The following is a 10,271-nucleotide window of genomic DNA, read 5'->3' as shown; positions in this document are numbered from 1 at the left end:
GAGGCATGTGGAATTTGTTATTGTCAATCCTGGTTTGTGAGTAGGGATTCTTTTCCAACACAAAATTCAGTGTCTATCCCAAATCCTGGTGCTCTTTGTTTGTATCTCCTGCAACTTTTGGAAAGCCAAGTACAAGTTAACCGTCACCATTTCCTGGCTGTGTGTGCCACCAGGTCTGCTTAGGGTGGTGAGTGAGAAAAGGACATGGGGATCTCTCCAGTGTGGTGCTTGGAGCCACGACAGACCTGCCTTGGTGCCTTTCCATGGACGATAATTGGAGCAAAAGGAATTGGTCCTTTAACTTTGCTCCTCTCTGCTCAGCAGTAGACTCGGGGAAGGCCTGCCCCAAACAACAGGCACAAGGTGCCACCAGCTGCCGGCCTTTTAGTCATCTCTCTCCTCCAGGTAGGGATTAATTCCAATTTCAAGGAGAGCTGCCTCTGCCGGCCCGGCAGAGCTCCTGCCCGCAGCCGCAGGACGTGTGCCGGGCAGGGGGCAGCGGCCTTGGGCTGAACCGCGGCTTTCCATCCGTGTTTGCTTTCCGGGTGTGGGTGTCGAGTGCAGCAGACTGGAAAGGTAAGTTGGGTGGCTTTTCTGCAGGAGACAAAGCCCAACCTGCTGCTCCAGCTCCCGGGAGGCCCAGGGCGCAGCGAGGGCAAGCGGGGCTTTGGCAGGGTGAGCAGGGCACAGCGAGCACCAGGGGGGTGCTGGTAAGGTAAGTGGGGTGCTGGCAGGGCCCGGGGCACACCAAGGGCAGTTGGGGCGCTGGCAGGCAGAGGGGGGTGCTGGTGGGATGAGTTAGGCGCTGGCAGGACCCAGGGAGCTGCAAAGGTAACTGGGGCACTGGCAGGGCCTGCTGCCAGCAGGCAGGCAGCGCTGGGAGGGTGTCCGGAGGAGGAGTCTCCCGCGGGTGCAGGTGGAGGAGGACACAGGGGATGCAGAGGCAGGGGCACGGCAGCCAGACCCGCTACCGGAGGAGCCCCACAGGGTGAGTGGGGCCCTGGGGGGTGCGCAGCGGCTGGGGACACCCCCACAGACCAGAGGTTGGCCCAGCCACTGGCTCTGAGCACCTGTAGGAGCTGCTGGGGGGGCAGAACCTGCTGTAAGAGCTCCATGCCTGCGTCATCCAGTCCTCCAGACAGGCTTTAAGGAGGGCTCGATGCTGCCCTGCCTCGATTCGTTGCTGTGTGCTTGCTGTAGGTCCTTCCTCCTGGGTGGCCTGGGAGTGGTGTGGAGAGGCTGATAGGGTAAATAACCCGCTGTCCTGGCTTTATCTGAAAGCAATCAGGATGAAAGGCATGTCTCACGTGCTGGTGTGGTTAAGCCTGGATGCTCCCCTTCCCGGGATGAGGGTCAGGGATCTGAGAGACACTGGTGGGGGGCTGCAAGGGCTCATCTTTCCTTTCTGACTGCTCCACCTCACAGGAGCTGCTGCCGGGATGGGGATTTGTCCCAGGTGTTTCAGGACACAGGAAAGGATATGAGCTGGGAGTCCAGGCTCTGGCAACCTGCGGGTAGAAGGGAATCCCTGGTGAGGTGAAAAGCCTGTTTGCAGCTGGCCTGCCTTAATATGGGTTTCACTGCTCAGTTTATCTTCTCAGTGCTCACCTGGCATCTCTAATATCCCAGGGAGTGAGTGTAACAGGTAGATGCTGCATGGCAGGTACCTGCAAGGTGTCTGAGAACAGACAGATTGGATGTGGCACTGGCGCAGTCCCATCCAGGAGCTGAGTTTTGCAGCTGATATTACTCCCTGTGTCTCCTTGCTGCCTTTGTTTTGGAAGTAAATGGCTCTCTAACTGCATTGAATTGCCCGACTACCTTGCACGGCCGGGATCTAATTACCTCTGGAGCTGGGAGCCCTGTCTCCGAGCGGCACCAAGGCTTTTGCTTTTAATGACTTGCTCCGCCACGTTCAGAGTGTGACAATGTCGGGGAGGCTGCCAGGAGCGGCTGCTGGTGCCACCGTGCTCGTACGGAGATGGCTGGGAAAGCTCATAAGAGTTGGGATGTTTCAGGCCAAGCATCTGTGGCACAGCGCTGGGTTGAAAACAGAACTAAAGGGGTCTAGCGATGAGTGCAGCTCTCTGCCATGTCTTGGGGAGTGGGCTGGGTCACTAGAAGAGTGACTAGAAAAACACAGCTAGGAACAATGAGCTTTCGTACGGCTCTATCACGATGGCAGAGGGAAAGAGTGGCCAAATCCAGCCATATAGTCCCAGCCAGCAGCAGGGCAGCCCCCAAAAAGAGTGAGGAGTGACTGGGGAATGGGGCACAACCAGTCTCTCGTCTCCCTCCGTGTGCCACGAGCTATCTCCGTCCCTCCTGTTAATGTTTACAAGGCAGGTCCGGCGTCGCTGTGGTCTGTCCAAAGACCAGATCCTTCCCCAGCTTTCCCGGGATCCTTCTTCCTGCTGGCCGGGGCAGGGCCACAGGACGGTTGCGGGGAGGAAAAGCCTGGCTCCTTGCTGTCTCCACACCACCACTGCCCCGCTCTCCCTCCAGCCATCCCCACTTGTGGGCACAGGTACACCGGGTGAGCTCCTGGGGCCTGGCCAGCACTCTGCCGCCCCGGCATCTCCGCTTACAGGCGACTCCTGCCAGGAGGAGGGGAGGGAAAAGGTATTTTTAGGGCTGTTGATTTGACACCAGCTGAGTTTTCTCTCCTGTGAGGTTGGGGTTTGGGGAGAGGGCAGAAGAGAAAGCTGCAGGGTGAGCTCTTGCTTTGGTTTGTTTTCAGTTTTTAATTGGACCGAGGTCATTCCCTACCACTCTTATCTGTGGCAGATATTTTCATGCTTCTCTCCAGTTCATGCTTACAGTTTTACCCCACACGATAGTTACTCAGCAGCTAAAATATTTGTTTATTAACAATGCACTGAGAAGCATCTATATTGTTAGAGCTCTGCTCGCAGATTGTTGTTGTTTTTTTAAAACGCTAATATTATGCTTGGGAAAAAGCAGCTTTCCATAGATTAGCAGAAAGAGAACCCAAACATGGCAGTTTATGCATCTGTTGGCCTTGAGATATGAAGCTGCCCTATAAATAATTGCTTATTATTAGGTTGGTCCTTGCTGACTGGAGCCTCAGGGTACACGGTGCTCATATGCCGCAGCCACCCTCTGAACCAGGAATGCTCAGTGCCTTGGGGCAACCAGCTTCCAGGAGCACAGACTGACCATGGAGATGCTGGAGCTCTCCTGGTGTGATGCCAAATATCTGGCTCCTTGGGCAGCCCTGGGCTTTGCCCACAGCAGGCTACATATGACTAACGGAGCCAAATTTTTTGGGGGGGACCACAGGGATGGCAGTGTTTTCTGGGCTCCCAAAGGGGAGGACATCGGTGTCCTGATGGCTTGTTGGTAAGGGACTTATTATTATCCTGGGTGAGGGATGAGTTTAACCCTCAAGTCTCTGGTTTATGATGGAAAAGGGTCCTGAGCCACAAGTGTGAACTCACGTGGGCACAAACGTACACAGTTATTCCTGAGAAAACAAGGAGCAAGGCTGGGAAGGAAAAGCATGTGTTTTGGGAGACACATGGACTGCATAGACCTCCTCAGGGAAAAGAAGGTCTGCTCTTGAAGGACATTTGCATTTTTCTGCTGAAAGAAGCAGAGAAGCAGACCCAACCATGGCAAATGGGTTGGTTTGGCTGAGGGACACCCTGGAAAAACCCTGAGGAGGAGATAAACCTCACAGATTTATATACTCTGTGTGGGCTGGGAAACCTGCTGGGACCTTCCCTGTCACCAGCTTACCTCGCTCCTGCCTTCCTGCACCACTCCCTTTCCCTCTCCCTCCCTGCAGATGAGTAATGCCACACGTGCTCTCGCCTCTCCCGTGGCACCTACCACCCTGGAGCCTGGCACCACGGCCCAGCTGGCCTCAGCCCCTCCATCCCCAGCCTTTTCCCTGCTTATGGCTGCCCACAACGACTCCCAGGATGGCCAGCAGCTCTTCCTGACCACGACAACGGCACAGGCCATCTCTGGCATCTTCGTGTGGTCGGCACTCATCATCACCTTCCACCAGGTATGGGCTGGAGCGGAGATGGGGCTCAGCGCTGGGGTTGACATGAGGGCAAAACTATTGATTGCCCCCAAGTTCATTGCAAATCACTCAGCTCTGGATAAGTATTTCTTCCTGTTGCTGCCCCGAGGGGATATCTCCGCTGTCAGGAGCCTGGTGCTGGCAGCTCGGGAGGATGGACTTTGCCCACACTCTCCCCTAGAGTCATTGCCAGAGCCAGGAGAGGCTGCCGGGCATTGATACTGCCTGGAGGCAACACCCAGTGGGGTGTTTGGGGTGCACAGCACCAGCTGCCCTGAGCCATACTGCCAGTGGGCATGGTTTAGGGTACTGTGCAGATCTGTGCTGCTGAAGGCAGCCCTGGGGCAAGTGGGTGCCTCCAAGCGCTGGGATGGGGCTGCCCAGGAGAAAGCACACTCCTTGCACAGCTCCAGGGAAGGAACCTGATTTCCACATGTTTTTGTGCAAAGGACTGCCCCAGGGACTGGGATGGAGCCTGTTTTATGTCTGTTCACTGCGGTGGGTGTGTGGTTGGAAGCTGGCAGAGCTCTCATCCCTGGGAGGAAGGCTGACAGGGCACCCCTGTGGGCTGGGGGTATCTTTTGTTCCCATCCTGACCTTTGATAGCCACAACTCTGCATTCTGGGCACTTTGCAGATCTACACACACCTGAGGAATTACACCATGCCCAAAGAGCAGCGCTACATCATCCGTATCCTCTTCATCGTGCCCATCTATGCCTTCGACTCCTGGCTCAGCCTCCTCCTCCTCGGCAGCCACCAGTACTACGTCTACTTTGACTCAGTTCGTGACTGCTATGAAGGTGAGCACAGCCTCTCCTCAGCAGGGAAGCTGAAGGCAAAGCAGGTCTCTCATCCTGCTGACCAAACTCTGGAGCGTCCTGACACAAAGTGGCAAATATTCATCACTTTCACTTCCCACTCTCCTCCCTGTAGAGGTTTTCCCCTTCTCCATCAGCAGCCTGGAGAAGATGCCCCACAGACTGGTGCCTTTCAGACACCTGGCTGCAGACTCAGAGGGACTCCAGGACCATGCTCCTGGGGAAAGAGGTTTTCTGGCTCCCTGTGGGGTAGAAATGCATCTTCTCCAAAGCAGAAAGTAGACAAACTCAAGAAAGTGGGGAGTTGGGGTGTTTTGAGGTGCAAGATTAATTTTGCTTTTCTGTCTTGTTGCTCTCCTCCTGGGGAACTAAGTGGTGTGGGTGTTTGTATTAGTTCAGGTTTGGAGCATATGAAACATAAGTGATAGGGACGTCCAGAAAAAGAGTTCAGGACCTGCTCCTTGCTGGCCACCAGCCATTTGTGCTGTCCCTTGGCAATTTTAAGGTCCTTCCATGCAGAGGGTCCCTGAATGGACTGTGCATGCTCAGAGGAGCTGCTGCACGTGCTGTGAACTCTGTGCACATAGTGCAGCATGTCTGACTCTGCTAGGAAGTCAGATGGATTTGACCTGCTGCTTCTCTTGCTGGGACCCCACCCACCAGTATACCAAATGCTGGTGCAGTGCCAGGTTGCCACCTGAGCAGGAAGGAATGGGAGGTGAAACAACCCCATCCTGAATTTCCATCAGTTCTGCTGATTGTGTCTGCCCTTGCCTTGGCAGCTTTTGTGATTTACAGCTTCCTAAGTCTGTGCTTTGAGTACCTTGGAGGGGAGAGCAACATCATGACAGAGATCCGAGGGAAGCCCATTGCGTAAGTCCCATCATCCCATGAGTTCCTTGGCCCTTCTCCCACTTTCCCCATCCAGCAGCCCTAGTGGCATCTCCTTGGCTTCTGCTTCCAGGTCCAGCTGCTTTTATGGGACCTGCTGCCTTCAGGGTATGTCCTACTCCATCGGGTTCCTGCGCTTCTGCAAGCAGGTGGGTACCCGATGGGGAGCATCGGCTCCACTCCCCTTGGACAAGGGCTCTCTGGGTGGCAGGTCGCTCCCTCACTCCCCTGACAAGGAGGCTCTGCTTCATCACTCTCCCCAAATGCTGGTTTGGGTTTTGTGGTTTTTTTTCTTTTTCTCTAAGGGAGGCAGCTCACCCAGCTCGCCGGCACCTGGCCAGCAGCAGGGCTGCACACTCACTGTCCTTGCCTCTGACTCACTGCTGAGTCAGGGTCTCCTCCCACTGCAGAGCTCAGATTGCCATCTCTGTCCAGTCCCAGCTTAGCCTGGACACTCTAACTCTCCAGTGCAGTGCTGTGGGCTGAATCCTGCCACCTATCTGTCCCCAAGCCACCCAGTCCCCCACCTTGGAGTGGCTATGCTACCTTCTGGAAGCCCTGCTCCCTCTTATCTGCAGACCTTGTGCTGGTTTATATTTCACCCCTCAGTCACTCCTGTGATGAGAACTGCTCTCTCCTCTGTGTCTCTGTCCCAGGAGCAGAGGGGTTGGCTCGTGTGGAGGGGCTGGGGGTGGGATGTAGGGTGTGGGATGTCCCCGCTGCCCAGGACATACCACGTCTCTCCCCTGTGCAGGCCACACTGCAGTTCTGCATTGTGAAACCCCTCATGGCAATCATCACCATCATCCTGCAGGCATTCGGGAAGTACCACGATGGAGACTTCAAGTGAGGATTTGGGTTGGGCTGGGGAGGGTGAATGGGAGAGGATGGATCCCTGCTCCATCACAAGTGTGTCCTGTCAATCTCCCCGGGGAGCTGCTCTGTGGGTAGTGAGAGCACTGTGAGCCCAAAGTGCCGAGAACAGAGACTCACTAACCCCAAACAATAAAGGGACAAAACTCCCACCAAACAGAGGAAAAGCTGGGAGTGGCCCCCTGCTTCCTCTGCCCCTGCTTCCCCACCTGGGCTGTGTTCTCCCTTATGGCAAAGCCTGCACTTTCCCCCTCCCCATTTGATCCCCTTTATCCCCAGCCTGCTTCAATCCCCATAGCCCAGGCAGCATCTCTCTCTCTCCCCTCAGTGTCCATAGTGGATACCTCTACATCACCATCATCTACAACTTCTCCGTCAGCCTGGCACTTTACGCACTCTTCCTCTTCTACTTCGCCACCATGGACCTGCTGCGCCCGTTTGAGCCGGTCCTCAAGTTCATCACCATCAAGGCAGTCATCTTCCTCTCCTTCTGGCAAGGTGGGTGGGTCCCACCATGGATGCCCAGCACTTCTCCCATAGCCCCATCTGGCTCAGGGATGCAGGAGCAGAGCTGATCTCTCTCCCTTCCCCTGCACAGGGACGCTGCTGGCAATCCTGGAGAAATGTGGGGTGATCCCTGAAGTTCAGATCATAGATGGGAAGGAGGTGGGAGCTGGGACAGTGGCTGCTGGCTACCAGAACTTCATCATCTGCATTGAGATGCTCTTTGCTTCCATTGCCCTGCGCTACGCATTCACCTGCCAGGTGTACAGGGAGAAGAAGGAGAAATCAACAGGTAATTCTTCCTCACTTCTTCCTTCCCTTATCAGTGACTAAGTAAAGAGGAAATCCCCCCTTATTTTATTAGTATTCCACTACCAATGGGATTCTAAAAACTACAAGAGGAATTTCCTTAACCTAAGCTCAGTGAGTTCCTTCTCTCTCTTCCCTCATGATACCACAAACCATAGCAAGGGGATGGGAAGACAGACCTTGGTGTGGATGGGCAGAATTGGGGGATATGTGATACCCACATGCTGTAGGAGAGGATCTATCCTCTTTGACACGTGGAGGTGGAGCTGCCTTCCTTGTCCTTGGAACTTGCCACTGCAAGCTGATGTGGCCCACAGTGAGCCCCTGATCTTGAATTTCTAAAGAAAAGTGTCATCCCAGTCTTGAAGTGCTTGGCCTCATTGACTGACTGATGCCCCATCACCCTCCCGCTCTCCCTCTTTTGCAGCAAACCTCGCCCCGATGCAGAGCATCTCCAGTGGGCTGAAGGAGACCATCAGCCCCCAGGACATCGTGCAGGATGCCATCCACAACTTCTCGCCCATGTACCAGCAGTACACCCAGCAGTCAATGCAGGAAGCAGAGCGCAAGGCACCGGGGCAGAATGGGCACGTGGCCTCCAAAACGGATGGACAGAGCAGCAGGAAGAACAAAAACATTGAGAAGAGAGTGCTGATTCTGTCAGATGAGGAGCTGTAGGGGATATCAGAAGGGATGGTGACACTGGAAAGATTTAAACCCATGCAAATGGGAGGCATCTCGAGGCTGGGACAGCCTGGTCATCAGAACGCTGGGAAGCCAGGAACTCTGCCCAAAAAGCCAGTCTCTCAAAGGGAAGATGCAATAACCCAGGGAAAGGTTAAATCAAATAGTGCCAGTTTCTGCTGTCCCATCTCTCCTGCTGTTACAGATGAGGCTGTGTTTGATCCTGTGTTGCAGCCTGGGCTTTGCTGCCCCACTGCTGGTGCCTCTCTGCCAGCCCCGTGCCAACGCTGGGGGATGCCAGGCAGGGAGGGGAGCCAGGGTGCAGGACAGACCACCTGCCCTCGCTCTCCTCTTAGCTCTAAGCAGTGCTGAGGCCTGAGAGAAATGCTTTTCTCAGCACACTTCTGCTCTAGTTTCTCCCAATTTGAGTAAAAAATGATCTCCAAGGGCCCTGTGGAGAAAACTAGCCCAGGAAGGTGACTTCGCTTCACCTCAAAACCCGGTAATGGTTGAAAGAAGTCATTCCTTATTTTTACATCTTTTCCCCTTTCCTTCTCCCAGAAAAGCCTAACAGAGCTGTGCAAAAGACCTTTACCGTGGAGGAAGAGCAAGTCATCTTCTCCCTCCAGATGTGGATGCAGCTGTCTGAGTAACTCCCCCGGGAGCACGGTGGGACCTCACTGGGGCTAATCAGAGATCTGCAGCTGCATTTCTGAGAGCTGCCGGTGACAGAAGCGCTTGTTTATGTCTAAAGCAGCTTATCTCTGAATGGATCAGAAGTTAAAAGGGATTCCAGCTTCCTTATCAGAGTCTTTATTAGGGAACCGGACTGTGACTGGTGGTGGTAGGAATTCACTTAGTGGGAACTGTCTGTTCCTCCTAACCCTTCACTATTCCCGGTCCCTGGGCCTTGCCTGACCTATGGGAAGGCAGGTGGGAGCTGAGCCCAGTTGGGTGACCAGGGTGGGGACAGAGAGGTGCTGGGGGATGTTACCACTCAGGGCAGGACCATTGGTAGGGGAAGAGTCTGCATAGAGGGATTCTCCCTGTATCAGTGATGGAGAGTGCACATCCTTCTGTTAAATTTCCTGTTTCCCCCTCCTCCCCCCCCAATTTTTTAGTCTGATTTGTATTCCCTAGTAATCAGATGAACTCTGTGAACTTACCTAGGCACTGGTTGGGCTGCTGTCTGGGGTGGGAGCTGGGTAGTGGAAGGACAAGAGTGAGTCTACAGCCTCAGATTTGCAGTCATGTGGCAAACAAACCCATGGGTAAGGCTTGAAGCCCTCTTACGCACAACTCCAAGCATTTGGGTCTTTTTTTCCCCTGCTCTTAAGCTGCAAAATGTAAATCATAACATTAAATGATTTTATTTATTTTTTTTCTAATAAACAGCAATTTCTAGCACGGAGCAAGCATTTTCACTGAGCTCAGCAAGCAGAGCCCACGATCTGCTTGTTCCTGCTATAATGCTGATGCTCTTAAGCTTAACGTCCTCCCTGCCCCTCAATGCTGGCCCAGCAGAAATACCTGCACACGCAGCATCCTGCACATTTTGGCATTCCTATGGGATTTGTGCTCATCTTTTTCACTCCACAAAGAATGTGCGTGTCCCCTGCTTCCTCTCCTTGCACAGCACCTCTTCCAACCGTTGCCTAAGGTGTGGATGCAGCGGTTCAGAGGCACTAGATGGGGTTTAGCTAAGCTAAGCACAGACCACAGCACCAACAAGACAACCTCTGTTGATAATTTTTGGAGAAATCTCACCATGCTGAAGCCCAGACTCCACACAAGCATCCTATAGTTCAGCCAGTCTCGTGAGTCCCTGCGGTCCAAAGCTGCTCATACCTGCTCAGCAGGTGAGACAGCTGCCACTTATCCCGCAATGAGGTCCATAAACAAGAGCCATATGCTCTGCACATCCAGGCACTCATCCAGGATCCTGTGCATCCTGGGAGCAGGACTGTCCGGCCCACAAAGTGCAGCCTCCACACTGAGGGACAAGGCTGCTTGGCTTTGTAACGCAGCCAGTACCGAAATAGGGACATCTCAGCTGAGCATCTTGATCTTCACCCCTCTGGGAGAGGACGGCCACAGCTGCAGGAGCAGAGGCTGCTCCGGCTCCCGGGGCGAGGA

The 10,271-nt window shown here is 54.2% G+C and overlaps 1 protein-coding gene across 5 annotated transcripts; it reads left to right on the top strand.

Moving 5' to 3' along the window:
- Positions 1-273: 273 nt before the first annotated feature.
- On the top strand, positions 274-9,542 carry TMEM184A (transmembrane protein 184A). 5 transcript variants are annotated; one of them, XM_027878231.1, is made up of 10 exons: positions 928-988; positions 1,426-1,531; positions 3,812-4,036; positions 4,691-4,856; positions 5,657-5,747; positions 5,839-5,914; positions 6,520-6,611; positions 6,967-7,136; positions 7,237-7,434; positions 7,879-9,542. In XM_027878231.1, the coding sequence occupies exons 1-10, from the start codon at positions 936-938 to the stop codon at positions 8,127-8,129; spliced, it is 1,428 nt and encodes a 475-aa protein (XP_027734032.1). In that variant the 5' UTR covers positions 928-935; the 3' UTR covers positions 8,130-9,542. The 5 variants fall into 5 exon arrangements, with proteins under 5 accessions (XP_027734036.1, XP_027734037.1, XP_027734033.1 ...); XM_027878235.1 differs by lacking the exons at positions 928-988; positions 1,426-1,531 and adding an exon at positions 274-576; XM_027878236.1 differs by lacking the exons at positions 928-988; positions 1,426-1,531 and adding an exon at positions 637-715.
- The last annotated feature ends 729 nt before the right edge of the window (positions 9,543-10,271 follow it).

Source organism: Empidonax traillii, unplaced genomic scaffold (assembly GCF_003031625.1).
Source record: "Empidonax traillii isolate 1590-97213 ecotype Southwest subspecies unplaced genomic scaffold, ASM303162v1 scaffold39:size2480183, whole genome shotgun sequence".
In the NCBI taxonomy this organism is placed as follows: Eukaryota; Metazoa; Chordata; class Aves; order Passeriformes; family Tyrannidae; genus Empidonax; species Empidonax traillii.
The sequence above is the reverse complement of the archived record's forward strand: the minus strand, read 5'-3'. Positions and strand labels throughout refer to the sequence as shown.

Coding starts and splice junctions, on each gene's coding strand:
- TMEM184A (XM_027878231.1), top strand. CDS start 936: ATGCAGAGGCAGGGGCACGGCAGCCAGACCCGCTACCGGAGGAGCCCC. Junction 6,612..6,966: donor TACCACGATGGAGACTTCAA/GTGAGGATTTGG, acceptor CTCTCCCCTCAG/TGTCCATAGTGGATACCTCT. Junction 7,435..7,878: donor GAAGAAGGAGAAATCAACAG/GTAATTCTTCCT, acceptor CCTCTTTTGCAG/CAAACCTCGCCCCGATGCAG.